This window comes from Acanthochromis polyacanthus, chromosome 3 (genome assembly GCF_021347895.1).
Source record: "Acanthochromis polyacanthus isolate Apoly-LR-REF ecotype Palm Island chromosome 3, KAUST_Apoly_ChrSc, whole genome shotgun sequence".
Lineage (NCBI taxonomy): Eukaryota > Metazoa > Chordata > Actinopteri > Pomacentridae > Acanthochromis > Acanthochromis polyacanthus.
In genome coordinates this window covers 27,033,503-27,056,724 of record NC_067115.1, presented here as the reverse complement: position 1 = coordinate 27,056,724, position 23,222 = coordinate 27,033,503, and the positions used below count along the sequence as shown (strand labels likewise).

The following is a 23,222-nucleotide window of genomic DNA, read 5'->3' as shown; positions in this document are numbered from 1 at the left end:
ATTACAACCTTACCTGTCTGCTGTATAATCAAAACCACAAGTATACTGCTTTGTTGGCTTTACATTATTGAGTTATATTGTAATATTTTTCCAGCAAAATCTTGTTTTAAACCCTGATTGGTGATTCTAATATGCATAAAATAATTAATTCTGCATTACTATATTCGACAATTTATCCAAAGTGACGTACATCTGAAAGTAGATTATATATTATGTATTATTACCCTATGTCATGTAAAGACCCTGACTCTGGAGCTGTTTTGGATTGATGGTTTACTTCAGCTGCAGAAGCAGAAGGCGTCTTCGATGAAAAGTATCAATAGAAATCTGATTGGTCCTGTGAAGATTTCTGCTCCTCCCTGTGCAAGCGACGCCCACTGGACACGCTTACAAAACTGTTAGGAAACAGTCTGCATCATAACTCGTCGATTTACACGAAAACGACTTATCAAGAGTGAAAAGTTTCGATTTTACCGCAGTTTTCCTCTTTTCTGATCATGCGTCAATACGGGTAAGTGGACTTTGCTTTGCAGCGCGATCTGAAAACTCCATGTTTAGTCTGTAATAGCCTGTAATTACCGTTACCTTTGTTTACATTACTGCGACATTACGTTTACCGTTTGATAATAACATTCCGCACTCTCGTTTTGGGCTCTTTCTTTTTCAGGTCTAAATATACTGCATAGTCAGTATTAATATTGTGTGCTTTTATTTTGGAGACAATTTCAGGTGATGTAACAAACCGCAGTCACATTAATGATCTGGGAAATCTTTGTGTTACTTTAAACTCATATTTGCAGGAAGATTTTGTTTATTGGTGACAGATTTTTTGAGCTACTGGCAGATTAAGATTCACACAATTACCTTAAATTATGCAAGAATCTTCATAGATAAAACCACTCACCACATGTACTAACAGTCAAAAGTTTGGACACACCGTCTCATTTAATGCTTTTTATTTATTTGTATTATTTTCTACATTGTAGATTCATACTGAAAATTAACACTTTTTTGTTTACAGCATAACTCCATATGTATTCTTTTATAGTTTTGATGTCTTCAGTATTAATCTACAGTGTATGAAATAATTAAATATAAACCACTGAATGAGAAGATGTGTCCAAACTTTTGACTGGTAGTGCATGGAGTAGCTTAAATAATAAAATATTAATGCTTAAATGATAATTAATAAAAATGTGCAATCATGTAGCATCCTATTTTTTTCTGACAGTACTTCTGTATTGTTTTATGTAACACTGTACCTCTAACAAAGTATTTAAAAACTGTTTTGCTACTTTTGCTCAATTAAAGGAGCTATAAATTTCTGTGCACTTACTTGATGGGTATTTTAATGTAAAACATTTGATATGAGGTCCTGTTCTGATCAGTTCAATGTCTTTCAGGTCAGTGCCTGTAGTGGAAACTGCCCTGCTGGTTCTGCTGGCTGCCTGTCAACAATGCGTCTCAGCCTACAGTGACACTTTGGCCCCACCAGAGGTCTCGCAGCACAATGACACTCTCTATGCAGCCTGCAAAATGAGACCCAGCACCTCACTGCCCGAGGGCCTGCCCAAGGTATACGGTCACGTCGCGTTTAAGCAGGATTATCCTCAGGGAAAACTCAAAGTGCTTCTCCGGCTCACCGGCTTCCCCAGAGACGGCCGTGCAGAGCTGAGGGCGGTGCACATCCATCAGTACGGAGACCTGAGCCGGGGATGTGACTCCACCGGTGGCCACTACAATCCATATGATGTGCATCACCCTAACCACCCGGGAGACTTTGGTAACTTTGTGACCGCTCAAGGGAAAATCAATGCGCTGATAGAATCTGAGGCCACATTGTTTGGAAGCCTGTCTGTGCTGGGAAGAGCAGTGGTGGTCCATGAGAAGATGGATGACTTGGGGCGTGGTGGAGACGCCGGGAGCCTACTGCATGGAAACGCAGGCCGAAGGCTTGCCTGCTGCATTATTGGCATTTCTACCCCCGATCGCTGGAATATGCAAAAACAGAATGCTCGCCGGCTGAGGAGAATCTAGTCCGACAGTAGTTGAATTCACTTTAGGACAGATTTTGTCTACATGGTTGTGTGCATTGTGCCCAATACCAAGAAAAATCAAACTCAAAAAATCACAGTAGCTTATGAAAAGTAACACACTTTACAATCTGGTCTGAGAGTTATCTCACAGTGCTAAGAATAAAATGTGGTGTTCCATATTGGCGGTGCAGTTCATCTATCCACTATACTGATATGTTTCAACTTTTAGATGGATTGCTATGGAATTTGGCACAGACATTTATGGTCACCAGAGGATGAATCCTGATGATTTTGGTGACATCACAATACGACTGACATTTGTGTCTTTTGTCTTGATAACAGTTGGATGGATTGCAATTTTGGTACCTCATTCAAATAATCTGGATGACCTGAAAGTACTTTTTTTTTTTTTTTTTTTTTTAAATCTAGCCTCATCATCAGATTCAGCTTTCAGTTTGTCCAGTACTTTGTTTTGTGACCAAATTCTTGAAAAAAAAATCGCATTCCCCTCAGCCTCAGCTATGTTTTCTGTTTATTACCGCTAACATGCTAACCTTATACAGGCTTGCAGAACTGCTAGCATACAGCTATAAACTTGCTTATAAAATGCAGAAAGCACAAAACACAAACAGCTTTTGCAGTACATCCAGTTAAGGCTTACCAAAAGAGCAACATGTCACAGTCTATCAGTCAGTCTATGCATGTATCCGATTTGTGAACTTGAGACAATAAAAGCCCTTGAAAAGCAATTTCCACACATCTACAGAGATGACTCGATGTAATTTCTATCTGATGACTTTGTATTTTCTTCCCTCAAAAACAGAATAAAAATACTGGTAATACAGATGTGACTTCATTGTGCATTTCTGTTAATGTGATGTGTTTAATGCCATTATACAAACTATATTGTAAATCATCAAATATTTCTTGTGAGCATGTCTGGCAATGAATTAGGTCACAACGCAGAAGAAAATGCAAATATCTTTAATTAGTTTGTAGCATATTGTCATGCAGCATTTTATATTACTTTGATAATTTTATATTTTCATGATTAAAAATAACTTATATAAGAATGTCTGCCTTAAAACAAAGTGACTGTAGCTTCTAGGAGGAATCAGAGCCTTGCATTATAAATCTAGCAATAAAAAATAACACAGGACATGTTTGTATTCTGCTTGGCGAAACAAAAATAAAACAGCTTCTAAGTTTAAACAGTGTTCACAGCAATCAGAGGAGTATTGATTGATGCAGAGATCCTCACCATATGCTAGGTTTCACAGGGATGGTGTGTACAGAGGTAGAAAGATGAAGGAGAATGTCCCTTAGAAACATTTCATTTGGAAGTGAGACAAACTCTTGGTGTTGATGAAGTACTGATGGCAGTGACTGCACTTTGTCCCGTTCCATTTTTAAAATGTCTGTGTGAAAGGAAGTCAGATTCAATACCTTAGTCAAAAGTTAGCAGCAGAAAGTTTCTGAAAATTAGGCTTTCATTCACGGTTAAGTTCAAACTCAGTCTCTCAGAACGAATAACACAAAAGAACACTGAAATTTAAAGTTCAAAAGCAAAACATCTAAATACCAACAGCAGTGTAGCATTTCAGCATCATCAGACACACTTTAGAGTTTTATCACTATCAATCACAGTTTCTCTACCTTTGATATACAGACAGGCGACAAAGGAATAACCAACATGACATGTCTTAGTAAGATGACGGGCCACCACATGCTGCCAGAGGAGCATGATGATGGTAGTGGAGACTGCTGCCAAACGGTCCAAAATCTCTGTTCCATTGGGTTGAAATTTGGTGATCTGGTGAATCACATAATTTTTAAACTCATCAAACCATTCAATGAGCCTTCGTTCCCTGTGGATGGGGCATTGCCATCCTGGAAGAGGCCACTCTTACCCAGGATAGATATGTTTCATCATAGGATAAAGGGGATCCCTCAGAACTTTGTACTGATTTGCAGCGACTCTTGCCTCTAAGGGGACAAGCGTAGCCAAACCATGCCAGCAAAACAGAGCCACCTGATCCCCTCATTGTTGGAGTAAAAGCTTCAGGTTTTCCCCTTTCTTTTGTCACCTGTCTGCATACACTACATATATGAATAACTGAGAGAAAATCCCTGTAGCCAGTTTCGAAACTCTTATGAAAACCCTTTTAGACTAGAGAGGAATGTCATAGCAGTATTTTAATACCAGTGGTTTCGGAATGAGATACTGAACAATCACAAGACTATATTGTTTGGGTGTCCAGGTACTAATGTCCACATAGTGTAACTCAGCACCTTTCACCGTGGGTCTACAAAGAGCAGAGAATTCAGAAAATGAAGCACATGAAAGCAGGAAAGTAAGATAATCTGTTCTAGACTTCTTTACAGTTTGGAAGGAATCATCTCTTTCACAGAGATATATTAATAAGAAAATCTATCATGTGCCATTATTATTATTTTTCAAGTGTTTCTTGAAGTGTGAATTATTCCTAAAAAATAAATACAATACCATTATATGATTTTAAATACATCTTTTGTCATTGTTTTGGATTTTTCTTACTTTTTTTAACATCACACAACATGTGGAGGCTCGTAGAAAGCTTCATGTCTCCTCGCAAACATCTGTCTCCTGGTTTGACTGGACCTCCTCCTGCTGCTCCTCATAAGCAGTAGTGGAGACAGCAGTAGATGAAACCGTATCTATATTTTCCTCTGTTATAATACACTCTGTTTCAACAGTTTCTGCCACTTCAGTGCATTCGTCTGACTCATCCCCTCTTCCTCCTGTTGGGTCTGACCCCTCTGAAGGTTGTGGTGAGCTGCAGAGGTCTGGTGGATGAGGTTTGTTCAAATATGTCTCTTTGGGAAGGGAGTCACTTGGACACTCTTCTTCCTCTGTTAAAGCAGTACAATCCACTGTGATCTGTGATTGGCCACTTTCATGACACTCATCGATAGTTGGCTTTTCTGTTTGAGGGCTGACTGGCGCCTCCTCTGCTGGCTGGGAAGAAGACTTTAGGTGGTCTGTCTCTGCACTGGACGGTGATGATGCATCGTCTTGAAGATCTGACACTGTTGGTGTTTCACTGTCTTGGTATGGAACATCTGTGGAGCTCTCCTGCTGGGCAGGTGTAGTTTCAGACCCCTTGTCACCTATAAGAGCAGACGGGAGAGCAACATTCAGGAGGAAGTTTTGATGTACACTACCGTTCAGAAGTTTGGGGTCACTTAGAAATGTCCTTCATTTTGAAAGAAAACCTTTTTTCCCAATGAAGATAGCATAAAATTAATCAGACAGTCCAAATATTGTAATTGTGGTAAATGACTGTTCTAGCTGGAAACAGAGTAAACTTTATGGTGGGAATCCAAATACATCTTTACCTGTTATCTGCAGCAGATTGCAACATTCGAGGTGTTTGTGAAATTACATTGGGTCAAAATGTTGTCAATATTTTCCATCTTCTCTTTCAACTCATAAAGGCATGATTTGCAAGACAAATTTGGAGGAACTGTAATGATTTCTTATTGTGTGTGTACATTCAGAAGATATCAGTGAAGGAAAGTGTCATGCATCTACCGATTAGAAGTGATAGAAGTGATGGAGCTACCAGTTAGAGCCAGATAACTGTATCTGTAGTCGTGTTTTGGAAAACTGGAGAAACTTTACGGAAATACTAGATTTATTTATGGAAATACTAGATTTAAACAATATTTTTTCCCTAGAAAACATGTTCTCAGCCCTGGTAGACATTAAACAACAGAAGAATAGAGATGCAAGCTGCTGCTGAACAACAGTTCAAACATAATGTTTGTACTTGCCCTTAGGGTTGCAGTGTGTATAGAGTTAACATATGGGGCTAATCCACTACTATGACTAAATACTGAAGCTACAAAGATGAAAAAGGAAAAAAAAAAGTACTATTGAATTTTACTGTGTTTTTATTTTAAAATAATTTATTAATGTTAAATCTCTGTCTAATAGCATAGCTATTATACCACCGTTAAAAAGTCTCGGGTCACTTAGAAATGTCCTTATTTTTGAAAGAAAAGCATTTTTTTCCCAATGAGGATAACATCAAATGAATCAGAAATACAGTCTAGACATTGTTAATGTGGTAAATTACTATTCCAGCTGGAAACAGCTGATTTTTAATGGAATATCTCCATAGGGGTACAGAGGAACATTTCCAGCAACCATCACTCCTGTGTTCTAATGCTACATTGTGTTAGCTAATGGTGTTGAAAGGCTAATTAATGAATACAAAACCCTTGTGCAATTCTATCAGCACCCGAATAATAGTGTGAGTTTTCATTAGCAGAGGCATAGTTTTACTGAATATTTACCTTCCTGTCCAGGAGATTCTGGTGACTCAATCTGCTGAGTGTCCAGGATGATGGCATCTCTTCCTCCTATTATCACAAAACATTATTCATAGCAAGCTCTTACAAAGTGGTAAAAATAGCTATACGCATGCTACTACTTTTGTGAACATTTGCATTAGATAGCGATGGGTAAATATAAGTTTGATGATAGTTATAGAAGATGATGAAGTTCAGAGTTTAAGCAGTAGATGACTTTGTTGTTAGAAAAACGTACTTCCACAAATTCCCAGAGACACATTATAAGTGAGGCCTTCAGGTAGCAAGAAGAAAAAGGGCAAAGGAAGGAAAAGATATTATTATAAAACAGTATGCACAACACAGGGTAGAATGATAAACCATTGTCACAATATATTAAAGACACTTATATCCACCTGGAAGGCTCCATAATCCAGACAGCTCCAGTGTTTTTAGTTTCTTCTCCAGCTCTGCGACTCGATTTCCAAGAATCCTAAAGCCAAAAAAAAATAAACAAAACAAATACATAAAAATAATAAATTGACAAATTTGGCCCAAAAATAGCTGAACAAATGAAACCCATGAATCTGCAGAACATTAAGTGTGTTAAGTATGAACACTCAGTACTTGTTGATTTGGCGTTGGTGCTGAACCACCATGTTCTTCTCGTGGATCGTTTCCAGCAGAGCCGTGGCGAGAGACTTGAGGTCGGAGATGGACTGAGGAGTCACCGGCAAACTGCAACCGTTTTCTTCAGACAGTAAGAGCTCCTTCACTGCACGCACATCATGAGTCACAGGTAAAGAAAGCAGGAGCACACTTCAATAAAGTCATGTACAGGATCACATGCTTCAAAGGCTATAAGTAAATATAAAAAGTGTGAAGATTTTCCAAAAGATATCATTTTCCTGACCTTGTTTTGCGGAGAGCACCCCGGTCAGAGCGCTACTGTTGGGTTTCCCACAGATTTTAGAGTTCTTCCTGCACTCCAGGGCACTCTGACATCAGTTAGACAAGCAGCAGAATATGTTTTTGATTAAAAAAAACATAAAAAGTATTTTTAATAAGTAATGTGTAAAAAGCTAAAAGTTCAAATGAAAGAAATGCTTTAAAATGCACTGAAAAATAGATGGAAAAATGAAAAGTAAATGTAACTACCTTGTACTTCATCAGATTAGTTTTAAGCAAGTTGACCTCTTCTTGTAGTTGACTGAGCCGCTCATGCAAATACCTGAAGAATTATTTTGATCAAAAGCCACATTACAGAAATCATTAAAGCTGTTCAGTTCTGTTTTTAATAATTAAGAACCCTTCAAGTTGACTCAATAAAAAAGCATTTATCAAATATTGTCATCTCTTTTATCTAAAAGCTGATACATTATGTAAATACAGAAATATATGATGTAAATATACACCCTCTTGGTGAAATAGTTAAGTGGTTGTAGGATAACAATATGATGCTAGACCCACACTAAGCCTTTTCTTCAGAAGGTAAGGAAAGGAAAATTTATTTGTATAACATAATTCATACACAAGGCAATTCAAGGTGCCTTACAATCACCAAGAAATACAATCAGAAAAATAATTAGAAAGATGATTTCAAAGTAGACATTCAGATCATACATTAAAATCATAGCAATAAAACTTAAACGTGCATTAAAAGTCAAGAAAATAGATTTTGCATCTAAGACAAAGCTGCAGTAAACAATCTGGTTTTCAGACCTGATTTAAAAGAGCCGACAGTCTGAGCAGACCTCAGGTGTTCAGGACGTTTGCTCCACAGGTGAGGAGCATAATAACTGAATGCTGCTTCACTAGTGGTTCTGGGAGCACACAGTAAACCTGTCCCTGATGACCTGAGGGCTCTAGATGCTTCCCACCACTACAGCAAACTTCAAAGGACTAACAGTGAAATTTCTTCAACAATATGGAGCTAATAAGTCCAGGATGTATTCTGGTCCAAGGTCATTCAGTGCTTTGTGGACCAGGAGTAAGATTTTGAATTCTATCCTTTGACTAACAGGAAGCCAGCGCAGTAATTTGAGGACCGGTGTAATATCGTCAAGTTTCTTGGTGTTGGTGAGGACAACAACAACAAAAAAAGAGAAAACCAACCTGTTCTCCATGCAGAGTGCATCTATGTCTAATATGCGAATGTCATCGTTCCCAACGATGTGGTTCATTTCCAAGTTGAGTCGATGAGCCTTCTGTTGAAACACGTCACGCTCCGCTCGAACGTCCTGCAGCTCGTCTGTGAGCGACTTCACACTGTGTTCCAGCACCTCGTTCTGCAGCAGAAAAACACAAGTGTCAGTGCAAGTGACTCTACTGATAACACTGTTGTCCTTACTTGCTGGTGCAGTATTTCATCTGCTTATACTGTATTTGTCTTCATATCTGATAGAGCACTTTCCTGTTGCTACAGAAAGCTTATACTTTACATACTTTTCCATTATTATCACATCTTGTTATGATGAATCTCTGGTGTACCTTTCAGCCCTTCAGAGAACCTCCTATGGATTGTAAATTATACACAGTAATATCTAAGAGGAATACTGACACTTTGGAGACAGTGAGCGTTTTTTTTTCAAGTGTGCATAAATGCTACAGGGTCTTTTTTAAAAGTCCATTTCAACATGCATCAGTGAAAGCAAGAGTCAAACAGAACTCCCATGCCACAAAAATCTTTGCAAGTTTAGAGTAAATTAGTTTGTAGTATGTTACAGTTAGACTTGTGATCATTTGACACTAAATGACAAATGATTAAACTTTAACTGAATGTCACCAGAAAAATCTAAACAGAGTGGGCCGTCCCCACCTGTTCTCTCGCTCTTTCCAACTGTTTGACCAGATCTTCTCTCTCATGTGCAGGAAAGTGTCGAGCGCCGACCTCCTCGTCTCCCAGCCTCTGTTTGGTGATGGTCATTCGTAGGAGCTGCGCGAACACAAAGTAAGTAAAGTTTATAAGGGTTTCCTCCGTTTTCTGCATTCAGTGTGTGTTTACACAGCATTTGTTTTTATCCCAGATTACCTCAAAGTTGTGTCTAAAAACAAACACTACTCACTTAGGTATTTCTTAGTCGGGTAGAAGAATGAAAATATATTGGAGTTGTTGGAGATCATCAACAAAAAATGAAATGAACATGCATTATAAACTTATTGTAGCTTATTTGTCAGAATACCTTGTTATCCCCCTGAGCTTCTACCAGTCGCTGTTTCAGCTCCTTCATCTCCTCAGAAAGTTGGCTGTTTTTTTCTCTGGAGTCTCTCAGTAGCTGGGCTAAATTCACCTGAACAAGACATGAACACAGCGAGTTAAATCACACAGTTTGAATTCATTTTTCCTTTGAGAGTTGTGTTCTGAGCAGGGCATGTCGATTCCTGCATTTTATTTACAATTAAATTAAAAAATATGGGTTTTGCTTTCAAGCTGATGCTAAATTAAGTGGAGATTGCTAATTTGTCTAAAGCACATAATGTAGATATATATTAATAATAATAACAGAATTAATAATGTAGGTGCCACAGACCAGCGCTTGCAAAAGGTTCCTAGGTACGTATTGAATATGCACAAACCAGCATTGGGGGAATGGATGCGCTATCTCGGCTGCAGTCTGAATGCAGCGGTATGATGGGAATTGGCGATGATCAGCCTTAAAGGGTTAAACCTAAAATCCCAAACTGAGCAGCAATGTTGAAGAGCCTCTCAGTTGTGTTATTTAGCATATGTGCTAAGCATAGACGCTCCACCCACAGACCGTCTGAGTCATCAGGACTCAGTGCTGTCAGCAGTTCTGTCTCAACCCCCTGGTATGTTTCAGTATAAACTTAATGACCAGCCAGGTCAGTAAAAATCAGACATGCTCTGTGTGCACATTGCTGACTTTAAGTGGCATGTATCCCTGTGTGCATTCTTATTAGACAGTTCTGCACAAACAATGTCAGCAGTTTGAAATTACTCACTTGATTCCTTTTCTCAGGAGGCAGGGAGGGATCTCCATCCTGTTCATTATGAAAACAAAGGAAATTGTCATTCTCTCCAAAACTGACAAGGCCAGTTTCTATTTTCTGTTTTGCTGCCTAAAATAACACTTATGATGTATCTTTAAGACCGCTTTAGTTGGGCTTACAATGAGTTCTCTGTACTTCTTTTTGAGTCCTTGGTGTCGTTCGCGCAGCTGGTTGGCCATCAGCTTGTACTGATCTCTCTCCTGCTGGCAGGTGTCCAGCTCTTTAGACAGAATCAGAAGAGCTTCTTTCTTGCTCTCCAACTTCTGCTTACAAACTAGGAACTGAATGCAAAAACAAATATTTTGCTGTCAAAAGTTACAGGCATTATCAAGTAATAATACTCTTTGTTTATAGGGTGCTTCTCATAATCCTCAGAGTGCTTCAGAAGGCAGCAGTGATTAACCACAAGTTCCTATTACATGAGGATGTGGAAGTTAAGCAGCACACAACTGTTGAGTAAAGATTATACTGAAGCATTTACACAGAAAAATGCTCAGACATCAGCATCAGAATTTTTTTCAGAAGTTTTCACTTTTAGCTGACAATACAGCTCCAGTTGTCATATAAATGCGGTGGAATACCGCAGGAGTGTCAAACTCGTTTTAGTTCAGGGGCCACATGCATCCCAATTTGATCTCAAGTGTCCTGGACCAGTAAAATCAGAGCATAATAACCTGTAATAAATAACGACGATTCCATATTTTTCCTTAGTTTTAGTGCCAAAAAAGTACATTCTGAAAATGTTCACATTCAAGGAAATATCTTTTTACAAAACATTATGAACAAGCTGAAATTTCTTAAGAAAAACTAATTCAGTTTCAACACTATTCTGTCTCAGTTTATCATTTACATATTACAACTTACAGATCATAGCGTTTCTACAAAGACACAAAACTTTTAGTCACAGGTATCTGGAACTGAACAATATAGTATTTTACTTTAAAAAACAAAACAAAAACAAGACAAAATATTACAAAAATGAGACACAAAACAACAAAAATGAGACACAAAACAACAAAAGTGAGAAACAAAAGGACAAAAAATGAGACAAACGACACAAAGCAAAACAAAATAGAGACAAAAATAGACAGAAAAGTTAGAAAGCGACAAAAAATGGACAAATGACACAAATGAGACAAAAAATTACAAAATGACAAAATGATACAAAACAACAAATAAAGTGAACACAAAATGACAAAAATAAGTCAAAAAACACAAGCGAAGCGAGACAAAGAGAAAACACATAATGCCAAAAACGAGAAACAAAATGACAAAAACATGAGACAAACAACAAAAGTCAGACAAAAAAAGACAAAAAAACAACAGAAGTGAGGCAAAATATGACAAAAATGAGACACAAAATGACAAAGGAACAGTGAGCCATCTAGTACTTTATGATCTAAACAACTTTTCATGGTCTAGGAATCATTCAAAATTTATGGTTTTAGAATGTCTCCTCTGTAATTTTTACACTTTACAAAGTTGTCCCACGGGCCAGATTAGACCCTCTGGAGGGCCGGTTTTGGCCCGCAGGCCGCATGTTTGACACCCCTGCATACAGTATTTCTTTCTTACATTTATTGGAGCTGAAGTATAAATGAGCATAAAATGAAAGTACTCAAGTAAAGCCCGATTAACTGCAGTTCTTGAGTAACTCTCCTTAGTTACTGTAACCTAAATGTAGCGATTATGAGGGATTAGCTCAGTAACCTGCAGCAGCGTGGTGCAGGTTGTTACTACATGTCTGTGGTTATAAAAGACACTGGGCTGTGCAGGTACATGGAAAAAGAACCAATAAAATCTTCTTCCTCATACATGTAGGTTCCCTTCAGGTTCAGGCAGCAGCTGAGATTTAATCGCTTAAATCAGGATGTAATGTAATTGTCTGTGTGTGCGAACAAACATAATTTAGATGAGCAATGAAGATATTAACAACAGCACTTAAGTGGACAAAACACTTCTGTCACCATCAGTGAACATCAGTGGGGACTGTGAGTGTCTTTCCTCGGTCTCACCTCGCTGATCAATCCCTGCCAGTCGCTCTCGCTCCTCCTGGACGGATCCATGTTTGTCTTCAGAATAAAAGTCAACAGTCAGCAACACACGAGGAGTTTCACTTCACCATCACCGTGTCGGTTCTGCTGAATTCACAGACATTTTTTGCATCACCGAAACGGATTAGGTGACCGAGGGACGCAATCTATATCGCTTCCGTCCCTCTCTACGTCAGTGACGCGTCATGGCGCGTTTGGAGACCCTCGTAAAACCAAATGACACCGCAGTCTGGCACACGTTGTCCGCCGTTGAAAGCGAGGACTGTTTAGAAGCAGTTGTCCTTAGAAATAATTATATTTCACGAAATACACTACCAGTCAAAAGTGAAGCACCTCCTCATTCAGTAGTTTTTATTTAATTATTTTATACATTGTAGATTAATACTGAAGACATCAAAACTAGAAAAGAACGCACATGGAATCACGTTGTAAACAAAACAATATTAATCTTCAGTATTGATCTACAATGTAGAAAACAATACAAACAAATAATAAAAATCATTGAATGAGAAAGTGTCCAAACTTTTAACTGATAGTGTAAATATTTATATGAAGAAATATGAAGAAAATCTATCTATTTTTTGTTCAATTCCTTGCTCATCTACTGGTTTAACAATGAACTTGACGCTTCATTGTAAGTCTAAAAGTTCTAAAATAGTCCATAAAAGTGACTTGCAATTAACTTTGTCAGTGCAAAAATTATCGAGATGAAATAATATTTACTAATAATAGGTAGCGCTATAAAACTATTTTGGTTTATATTACAACACCAGAGTATTGTAGTCTATAATTTATTATTTGGGGACACTGGCTGATTGGATGCAATGTACACTACCGTTCAAATGTTTGGGGTCACTTAGAAATGTCTCTATTTTTGAAAGAAAAGCAACATTAAATGAATCAGAAATCCAGTCTAGACATTGTTAATGTGGTAAATGACTATTCTAGCTGGAAGAGGGTGATTTTTAATGGAATATCTACATAGGGGTACAGAGGAACATTTCCAGCAACCATCACTCCTGTGTTCTAATGCTACATTGTGTTAGCTAAAGGTGTTGAAAGGCTAACTGATGATTAGAAAACCCTTGTGCAATTATGTTAGCACATGAATGAAAGTGTGAGTTTTCATGAAAAACATGAAATTGTGTGGGTGACCCCAAACCTTTGAACAGTAGTGTACATAAAACACATGTGTATAACTTTTTTGTGTTTGCTTTTACATTTTATGGGCTGTTAAATAGACCAGTGCTTGGGATGCAAACCACAAAGAAGACTATAATGATATATTAATCATTAAAACTAGTAACACAGAAGTGAACACAGTATATCAAGTTTAAATTAACAGGTAAAAGCTAAATACTTTGTGAAAATAGGAAGTTGATTTATTGTTGAATTTTAAGGATTGTGGTTTTAGCTGATACTAAAGTTCATATCAGATCTAATGCTATGACATATTTAACAATAACAATTAATGGAACTGCAGTTGAGAACATCAGAAACAGCTATAAGATCTTTCATTACTGATTTTATAGCAGTCATTTTACTCCTTATCCTGTTTGTAATTTCTACAATATAATAGTTTTTTTTTTAAATGACCATTTTTTCTACCTGATGTGACCCTTTGTGCATTATATAAAATACACAGTGCAAAGCATCATGCATTGTAACATTAAGGTGAATTAAAAAATACTCTTGTCTCTTATTGTGTTGGCATGTATCACAGGATATTCTATATGTGGTTGTTTCATTATCTTGATTTATCACCAAAAGCACAACTGTATATTGTGGGGAGACACGTTTAAAATGTCGTCAGTCAAATCACCCCTCAACATTAAATAAAAGTAGTAACAGATTATATTAATGCTCTCTGTGTATAGGCTACTGTTTTCATTTTCTATTTAGACTAAATGGCAAATACAATGCAAACATTTTTCCTCTATTCTTGTTCTCCAATATAGACCATTTGCTTTTGCCTTTTGTCTTGTGTTGCAGTTGAAATAAAATGCTGCCTCAGACACCACACACTGACAGGACTATCAATTTCAAACCTGCTGTCTGAGGCACTTTGCCTTTGCTTTATGGCCACATTTCACTGTCTGTAGATCTGCTAACAGCGGAGGACAGAGTGAAGCACAACTGATTACAATGCATGTGGTTAAATGTTCTTTAATGCATTTCCACAAACCTGTTTTTACATATAGGTTGTTGACGTGTAAAAGATCAGTTCCTCGTCATTGCTTTAGGGTAACAGAGTGGAAATATACTTCCTCGCTATGTAGAACATCAGCATAGATGGAAAGATTACAATGTTTTTTGCCCAAGAAATCTGAAAAGCTAACAAAACCATATTGCTTCCACTAGTTAGCGTATTTTTCATCTAATTGACAGTCTACACAGACCATGGCCTAACTGGCTTAACATGCCATTGTTGTGTGTGAAAATAAATCCATAAATAAATCTGTACAATAGATGGAAAATATCAAAAAGATCAGTAAAGAAAAGAGCACACATTGTGGCTTAATGAAAATGTCTCCTCAAAAGCATTCCAAGTTATATTATAGCAGCACAGGACTCACCTTGTGATTGTAATTCAGTACCAACACGTAGTATTACACATTTTGCATAGGAGTCAGGAGTAAATTATAACATCCTATTTTGCTATTAATCAGGCACTCGGTAGCATAAATCTTATGGTAGCTTGTTATAAATGTTGTGATGTTAGTCTTAAGCTCATTGCTTTGTATCTGATACATTCTGCTGTATTTTTGGTAAAGAGGAAAACTTCTGGGTCATGCACTTTAAAAATAATCAGTCATAGCAGTTATTGGGATTCAACATTTCTGCTGGCTGCTCTGACGATGCTTCTGCTCTTTCAAATTAATCGCTTCACCTCAAGTGTTTAGAGCACACAATTTCTACGTTTTTGGAATTTTCTGAAACTGGCAAACCAACAGTTAAGCCAAGAAACCGGGTGTGATATCACAGGAGGTGAGTAAGAAAGGTTTGAGCTCCTTTTTAAAAATTTTCTCTCACTGTTACTTCTGCAACGTTTCGTGCATGCAGCTCTACGAAGAATTTTCAGGTACACTTTCAGGCAAAGGGTGAATGAAGTGTGCATTTTTCTCTCTATATTTAAATGATTATCACATTTCAGCATGTTATTCACCCCGTCTTTAAGTGTGGCTTTAGCCCTGGTCAGACAATATATTATTGAAATTATACTTTGAGCTGACTGACACCTTGAGAAGTCACTAAAATATTTTTTTTTGTTAGGTTTTGTTCAGTGTAGATTGGTGAGGGACCATGCACTGAATAGCATTTCAGATTTTCCTTCTTTCTTTGAGGCAAAAGGAACTTGCATCAAGTTCACTGGTGCATCAAAAAAGAATCATATATTTAAGCTTTAAATAAGGCTTTTAATTTGTGAAATCCTTAAAGAGTATGTCAGTGGACACTCCCTACCTCTTTGTTTGATAGAATTACAATGAAAGCCAAGGCCTTTTAAGGATATGTCTTCTTCGTGCGGTTTCATTTCAAAGGTTGCAATTGTTTTATATTTCTGTCAGCCTTCAGCTTAAAATAAACTACTTGTGGTCTAACATTGATCGTATTCCCAGATTTGCTAGAAATGTATAAACCTTACAGAAACTTGGCAACAAACTTTCGTCTCAAACCAAGAAGGTTATATTTAGTTGCATAAGGAAGATATACAGCATTTGAGACTCCTTTATAGCATACACACATAATCGATCTAGGTGACCAACACATATTGTGTATCAGTGGTTATTCTGTTTAGTATTACAAGCTTAAGTCTACAAATATATGCTCGAAAACCATTGATTTGCCCTTGAAGCTGGAGGAGAAGATGAAACTCCTCCGGTCGGTGGTCACCACAGTGAATGAGCGAGGCGACTGCACATAGATGTCCTTGAACTTGTGAAATGTTTTTGTCTCCCCGTCCCATAGGTAGATCTGTGTGAAGGAATAATCGCTGCCAAGAGCCAGATAGTGTCTGTCTGCGAAGGTGAAGGGCTGGAGGATCATGGCTCCTCGGGAAGGAAGAGGCTGCACCTCAGTGAACTGCTTATTGGTCCACTTGAGGACTTTGGAGTCACCAATGTAGCAAGTCATGGCCAGGAACATCTCACCCTCCACCCGAAAGGCTTTGATCGCCACCACATCATCCACATTTGGGATTTCGCCGTGAAGTATGAACTTCAATGTGCTCTTGTTCCACAGGTAGATGACAGGCGGCTGAGAGCGACTGGCTAAGATGAGGTAAGACTTTCCGTCTACCTCCACAAACTCAGCATCAGTGTCCCGGAACCATTCATGGAGGAACTGGTAGGAGTAGAAACCAGTCTCATTGCGGTCCGGTTGGTCGGTCCACTTGTAGAGAGTCGACAGTCCCGCCTTGGAGCTGTCCACGATCACAAAATACCAATCACCTTCCATTTGAAAGACCTCAATATCATTTGGCTTCGAGATGTTGAACACCTCAATAGTTTGAAACTTGGTGAATTTGTTTTGTTGATCATCAAACTTGTAAATGTGGGAGCCGCCAAAGAGCTGAGTGACGATTATCAAGACATGGTTTTCAACCAGCACTGACTTGCATCCAACAACAGATTTCCCTGTGAGGAAAGAAGTCGTGAGTGGCAACACGTTACAGAAAGTTCAATATTGGACAATGATTAACTCACACTAAAAATGTATTTTATGTTTAAAAAATGAATTACATTGTTTAGCTTACAGGATATTGCTGCCTGTTTTTTTTATTTGTAGTTTTCATCACCAAATAAGAAAAGACCAAAGCCACCAATAACTCTGTCAGTCATTATTTTCAACCACCACCTCTCTGTAGCACTTAGCCCTTTGTGCTTGCTGAATACATAAATCTTTTAATAGTTGCTACGAACGTATTCATTCATTTTTAAAAACGTAATTCCCTAAAACAGCTGAATAATGTATTTGTTGAGTCTGTGGGAAACCAAGAATGAAAGTGCATTTGGTGCTTTTATTTCAGAGTATTTAGAGGACCAAGATGGCGCTGACTCAAAATAAACTAGTGCCAATCATTATTAAAATAAAGTAACATGTCAGTCAATACAACACTGTGGCTCACTTGTGTATTCGTAATTGTTTTAATGCCCAGAGACACACAGGAATAGGCTTTGGATATGCTGGCAAAACATGCGAATAGGTTCAATTCATTGTTGTCTTTCAGTCTAATAGGATTTATGAGCACTCAGGGGTAAAAAAAAATCAAGTAAAAAAAGTAGAAAATCACCAGTCCTATCTTTTACAAAAAAAGGATGGGTGTTATCAAACCTGTTATGTTATCAAACTTCCTGAAATTCATTTCGATGTGATCCCACTCCATGACCACGCAGCTGTTGGTGTTGGGGGCGGCCATCGCCACGTAGATGTCCTCTTTAAAGGAGAAGATGTCTGCTGACATGGACTGAATGGGAATGGACTGATGACGCACAAAGTCTGTGAGATGGAGACAGAAACAGAAACTGCTGGTTTGCTGATAAAGTGAAAGCATTTTGGACTTAAATTACATTTTCTTTGCAGTATAAGGCTTTAGCTGTGAAGAGTCGAGAAGATCATATTTAGCTTTCAGTATCAGTTGCACTTTCTATTTAATACTCTATGCTTTGTTATGGTCTCATATTACGGTTTGCCATAATATGATTTTGTCAGTTTAGAATTGTCCTGTCTGGTCACATTTACACAGATAAAGGTTATGCTGTTTATGACATAAGTACTGAAATTAAATTAATGATGATAACTGATTAAGTTCTGTTCTTTTTCTACTAATAATCTAATAAGACAGTGCATCTGAGAAAAAAAACTTAATGTAGCTCTAACTGGTAGCTCCATCGCTTCTAATCGGTAGATGCATGACACTTTCCTTCACTGATATCTTCTGACTGTACACACACACAATAAAAAATCATTACCATCTCTCCAAATTTATATTAGAAATCGTGCCTTTAAAAGTTGAAACAAAAGGTGGAAAATATTGACAACATCCTTCTCCCAAAGACTCTGTTTACAGGCTTTAGCCAATATTATCTCGAAAACACTTTGAAAGTTGCAATCTGCTGCAGATAACAGGTAAAAATATATTTGGATTCCCACCATATTTTTTTACACTGAGAAGCATGAGAGTGTCTGCAGTACTGAGGTCACCAATGAAGCTTTATATTTTGTACAGATATTCATGCTAATGACTTCTGGGAGTAGTTTTTCCTATTTTTTTTTAGCACGAGCATTTGATAGAAGCATCTTATGCACTGTTGCATTGCATCGCTTTGGCACCTGCATTCATGTTATCGTTATGGGCTACCTGTACTCATTTGTTGTTGCTCTGACTTTTTATCTGAGCATCTAGGTGAAATTTTCAGTCTTTGTTAGCATGTTAAGATGCTAACAACATGAAACTCAAGGCATAACTGTGCATACGTAGCTGCAGACATTTCATCCTGTTTCTTGGCTTTGTTGTATGAAGAAGCGTGTCCATATGTAAGCAGGTTTTCAGAGGCTAACACATGAGCAGACTTTGACCGTGTCCAGTTTGAAGCGCACAGTGGAACATGGCAGCTTCCCGTTTAATTATTCAACAGTTTCATTGATTTCTTTTCTCGTGTCCTTATGGATTTACTTTGTTTAACATGACAAATTTAGCTGCGCCCGTGACTGTTCAGAAACGCCTTTGAGGCTGCACTGGCGGTTTTACCTGTAGAAATACATTCGCCTGGCGGAATAGGAAGGTCATTGAGCCGCTTGCCCTTCATGTCATTGGGGCCGGCGCAGAAGACATCTGACACTGTGGCATTTGTGTTTTTCAGCCACGTCATCAGCCACTTGTTTTCACAACTGCACTGGAAAGAGTTGCCTCGCAGATCACTGAAGATAGATAGATAGATAGATAGATAGATAGATAGATAGATAGATAGATAGATAGATAGATAGATAGATAGATAGATAGATATTTCTTGGGAGATTTAATGCTAAACACAAAATTGAGGCCTGAGTCAGCATCACTTAGGAATGCAGCATGGAAAAAGTAGGCACACACACACACACACACACACACACACACACACACACACACACACACACACACACACACACACACACACACACACACACACACACACACACACACACGTTTGTACTTCTATCTTAGTGAGGACATCCATAAGTGTAATGCATTTCCTAGAGCCTTACCCTAACCTTAACTATCACAACTGATTGCCTAAACTTAATCCTTACCCTAACCCTAACCAAACCTCAATTCATACCTGTTCTCTAAAAACAAGTCTTCACCCTCAAACATGGCTGTTTCAAAGTGAGGACCGGCCAAAATGTCCTCACTTTGTAAAAATGTCCTCACTTTGATAGTTAAATGCATACAATGGTCCTCACAATGTAGCAAATACAAGAACACACACACACACACACACACACACACACACACACACACACACACACACACACACACACACACACACACACACACACACACACACACACACACACACACACACACACTGCTGACACCACAACTGCTTACTCACAGTTCCAGCAACGAATCCAAGTCAAAAAAGAGATCTCTTGGCAGAAACCTCATCCTGTTATTTGCAAGGGAGCTGAAGCAGACACACAGGGAGAAAACAGAAAAACACATTTCTGTGTGTTCTCGGCCTTTCTGTCAAGGTGCAGCATCAGTTTTTCTCTGTAGTGAGGGTGCTGCAGAGTGTAAATATAAGGTGTGTAAGTAGTTTCCGATTGGTTGAGAGAAGGAGAGCAGACTTACAGATGAGTCAAACCTCGTAGACTGCGAAAGGCATTTTTGGTGACTGTTTCAATCTTGTTCCCCTCAATGAATCTGTTCCATGAATAATACAAGCGTTGGTAAATGTCACATATGCATACATGTATTTGTTGTTCTTGTTTTTAGCCCACTGGTTGGAGATTAAAGATAAATTGAACAGTTCTGGTGATTGAAATGGCTTAGATTAGGGTTGCACCTGCATATACCTTTATTTGCAGTAATTCTATTGTGGCATTTAAGATGTTTAATACAAAAAGCAGTTTCTCTGCATAGTAATACTCACAGATACTCTAGATGAGGCAGACCAGAGAAGGCATCATCTTTGATTGTGGTCAGAGAATTTGCATTTAGAAGCCTGCAACAGAAAAACAAACCTTACCAACTGAGTAAGCTGAAGATTTAAACTCTCCTCTTCAGCACTTTTGCTTGTTTTCCAACTCCAAATTAACAGAAAAAGTTTGCATCATTGAATCTAAGAGACTAAAGCCACTTACAGCAGCTGAAGAGAAGGCATCAGTGAAAACATCCCCTCTGTGATTTCTGCAATGGATCCATTGACCATGCTTCTGTTGGGGTGAAACACATAAAGGACATCTTAACACTCTGTACCAGACACACCGGGTGCCAAGTCTGCACGTAATAGGTAGTGAGCTGGATGCAGCATGAGGTGTTTACTGGAGGATTCACTGAAGCACTAACCCTCTCTGGGTGGGTAACTGTGTACTTACAGGGAGTTGATCTCGTTCGGTATAGTCCTGGGGATCTGTGAGGTACCGACGCAGATGATGGTCTCCTTGGAGCAGGAGCATCCTGAAGGACATTTGAAATTCCTTTTCGATTCAACGGATCCACAAATGCACAGAAGCGCAAACCCGACCAGCAGCCACTGCTTAGGAGGTGTCATGATGCCTCTTAGACATCAGTGAAAGAGATCCGAGGTTGGAGCTCGCAGTCGGTTTTTATCCCGCTGGACGAAATGAAAATGCAGCAGCGCAGCGCAAAGCCCTGACACAGGCTGATACAGACTGCAGCTGCGTCCCGGAAGGCTGCTTCGGTTCTGGACGGAGGGGGAAAAAATACACAAACACGTTGATTCGTCAGTGATCACAATGGTGATTTGTCACTGAGAAAGATCCAAAACAATCATGTGCGTTTACATGCGATCATTATTTGATTTAACGTCTCCAAACGTAATTCAATTCTAAAGAGATGTTTAAAATGATATAAAAAGAAGCAAATATGTAGTGAAGGGGTTTATTTCAGCACCATGGAGAGCATTAATATATTTAAAACGATGTTGATGCTGCAGAATGACAAAGAAAATGGACTTCATTAAAACAGAAAGTCCCATAAACAAGAAACACGGTGACATACACAGTAGGAAATATACTAAATAAACATTGTATTTTACACACTTGCACTAAAAGCATTATTGATTTAAAAGGTTTTGCTTTACAGTTATCAATCTGCTCACTTTAATCGAGATCGTCTGTCTGAGTATGGAGCCTTTAAGCAGGATGACACACAAAACTGCGTGTTTTAGTGATCAATTTTTAACAAACACAAACAAAAAACTGCTATTATGATATTCCAAATTGCCCCCTGGCAGATATCCAAGCTACAAGTGCGTTTTGCTTTCTTAATTTAGCCATTTTTTCCCCACTCTTCCTTGTATGTTTTTTTAAAGAATACTTTCTTAGGCATTTTTCTTGCAGCTTACTTCACATACTGAACCAATATATAAACACAGAACATAGTGTATTTGCACTAACACAAAGGAAAAATTTGGAGTTGTCCTTATCAGTTATTATGCTGTGATTTTAGTGGTCAAATTGGACTGAATGTGACCCCTGAACTAAAATGAGTTCGACACTGCTGGTGTAGTGGGTGTGTTCGTGCTATTATTTAAATCCACCACTAGAGGGAAGCTGTTGATAAATAAAAGGGGGAACCAAGTCCCAATTCTTCTATGTTGTAGCTAAAGCTTTGCTGACAAAAGGAAACAATTACCTGCAGCCTCCTGGAGGTTTTCTGCATTGGTTTTTACCACTTAAATTTTAGCTGGTTCTTTCATATGTCCATGTAAGTTTCCAAATCCTAAACAAAGAGGCTTTTAAATTCAAAATGTCTTGTAATTACACAGGATTCATATTTAACCAGAGAAAAAAAGAAAAATTCCCTGTCACAATAGTAGTGTGATTATAATATTAGGTGATTTATGTGCATTTTGTCTTTATCGCTTGTTGCCAAAAGATGAAATTTATTTGGTAGTTGCTCCTTAGATTGTTTTTCAAATGCAGCATTTTTTTTTACAGCTCACTCTCTGTTTTAGTGATTTTCTATATGTTGTGTTGGTCACAGTCTGATCTGTTGTGTAGTTCACATCTTTCACACATTGCCTCACAGAATTTTGCATTACATTTCGTTGTCCAAAGACTAAGAAATTAACTCCTCTGTTTCACTGTCAGATGGAGCTCACTGTTCATAAAAATCTGCATTCACACAACAATAGGGTTGTTAGTTGTCCCAGCAGACCCTAACAAGGTGCTGACCTTTGCTGGAGGACCAGGAGTCTATGAGCATGAGTGAAACCAAATACCCACAGCCAGCAGGGAGCAACCGTACATGTCTGCCATTGCTGGCATAATTCATGATGGCTCTGCCTCTGGCATTGCTGTTTTTAGGCTAGAGTATCCCTAAACACTCAGGACACGTGCAAGCTGAGATCAGATGACGTGCAGCAAACATCCTTGAGCTATTTCCTTCGAGACAGCCATCAAAATGTGGTTAAGGACCCGAGAATATCAGTTCAGAGAAGATTTTATTTCCATGTATGTTTTGTAAAATTCAACAATCTCCCTGTTTGCTGTCTGTCGCCTGTAACCCTTGACACAGTAAATGTCATATTGTTACATTTTGTTCATATCTCAGAGTAGC

The 23,222-nt window shown here is 38.3% G+C and overlaps 3 protein-coding genes across 4 annotated transcripts; 1 reads left to right on the top strand and 2 right to left on the bottom strand.

Moving 5' to 3' along the window:
- The first annotated feature begins 358 nt into the window (after positions 1–358).
- On the top strand, positions 359–2,880 carry LOC110968443 (extracellular superoxide dismutase [Cu-Zn]). The gene is made up of 2 exons (XM_022218330.2): positions 359–511; positions 1,404–2,880. Exons 1-2 carry the CDS (start codon positions 498–500, stop codon positions 2,035–2,037), a joined length of 648 nt encoding a protein of 215 aa, XP_022074022.1. The 5' UTR covers positions 359–497; the 3' UTR covers positions 2,038–2,880.
- A 124-nt stretch (positions 2,881–3,004) lies between these two features.
- Positions 3,005–12,626, bottom strand: LOC110968442 (coiled-coil domain-containing protein 149-like). 2 transcript variants are annotated; one of them, XM_022218328.2, is made up of 13 exons: positions 12,398–12,626; positions 10,502–10,663; positions 10,335–10,373; positions 9,554–9,661; positions 9,190–9,306; positions 8,487–8,659; positions 7,530–7,602; positions 7,285–7,369; positions 6,999–7,146; positions 6,788–6,864; positions 6,631–6,666; positions 6,378–6,443; positions 3,005–5,186 (listed from the first exon to the last, which is right to left on the bottom strand). In XM_022218328.2, the coding sequence occupies exons 1-13, from the start codon at positions 12,446–12,448 to the stop codon at positions 4,636–4,638; spliced, it is 1,686 nt and encodes a 561-aa protein (XP_022074020.1). In that variant the 5' UTR covers positions 12,449–12,626; the 3' UTR covers positions 3,005–4,635. The 2 variants fall into 2 exon arrangements, with proteins under 2 accessions (XP_022074020.1, XP_022074021.1); XM_022218329.2 differs by lacking the exon at positions 6,631–6,666.
- Positions 12,627–14,586: 1,960 nt separating this feature from the next.
- On the bottom strand, positions 14,587–21,344 carry LOC110968444 (leucine-rich repeat LGI family member 2-like). The gene is made up of 8 exons (XM_022218331.2): positions 21,014–21,344; positions 20,780–20,851; positions 20,569–20,640; positions 20,268–20,339; positions 20,029–20,100; positions 19,185–19,354; positions 17,768–17,932; positions 14,587–17,070 (listed from the first exon to the last, which is right to left on the bottom strand). Exons 1-8 carry the CDS (start codon positions 21,187–21,189, stop codon positions 16,235–16,237), a joined length of 1,635 nt encoding a protein of 544 aa, XP_022074023.1. The 5' UTR covers positions 21,190–21,344; the 3' UTR covers positions 14,587–16,234.
- Between the last annotated feature and the right edge of the window lie 1,878 nt (positions 21,345–23,222).

Bases quoted from the DNA above. Each gene is read 5' to 3' on its own strand.
- LOC110968442 (XM_022218328.2), bottom strand. From the start codon at position 12,448: ATGGATCCGTCCAGGAGGAGCGAGAGCGACTGGCAGGGATTGATCAGC. The intron at 8,660-9,189 runs GTGGGGACGGCC...TTTCTGCTGCAG, and splicing joins TGGAAAGAGCGAGAGAACAG to AACGAGGTGCTGGAACACAG. The intron at 6,444-6,630 runs GTACGTTTTTCT...TTGTGATAATAG, and splicing joins GTCTCTGGGAATTTGTGGAA to GAGGAAGAGATGCCATCATC.
- LOC110968444 (XM_022218331.2), bottom strand. From the start codon at position 21,189: ATGACACCTCCTAAGCAGTGGCTGCTGGTCGGGTTTGCGCTTCTGTGC. The intron at 20,101-20,267 runs GTAAGTCTGCTC...TGTCTGCTTCAG, and splicing joins CTACGAGGTTTGACTCATCT to CTCCCTTGCAAATAACAGGA. The intron at 19,355-20,028 runs GTGAGTAAGCAG...ATCTATCTTCAG, and splicing joins TTGGATTCGTTGCTGGAACT to TGATCTGCGAGGCAACTCTT.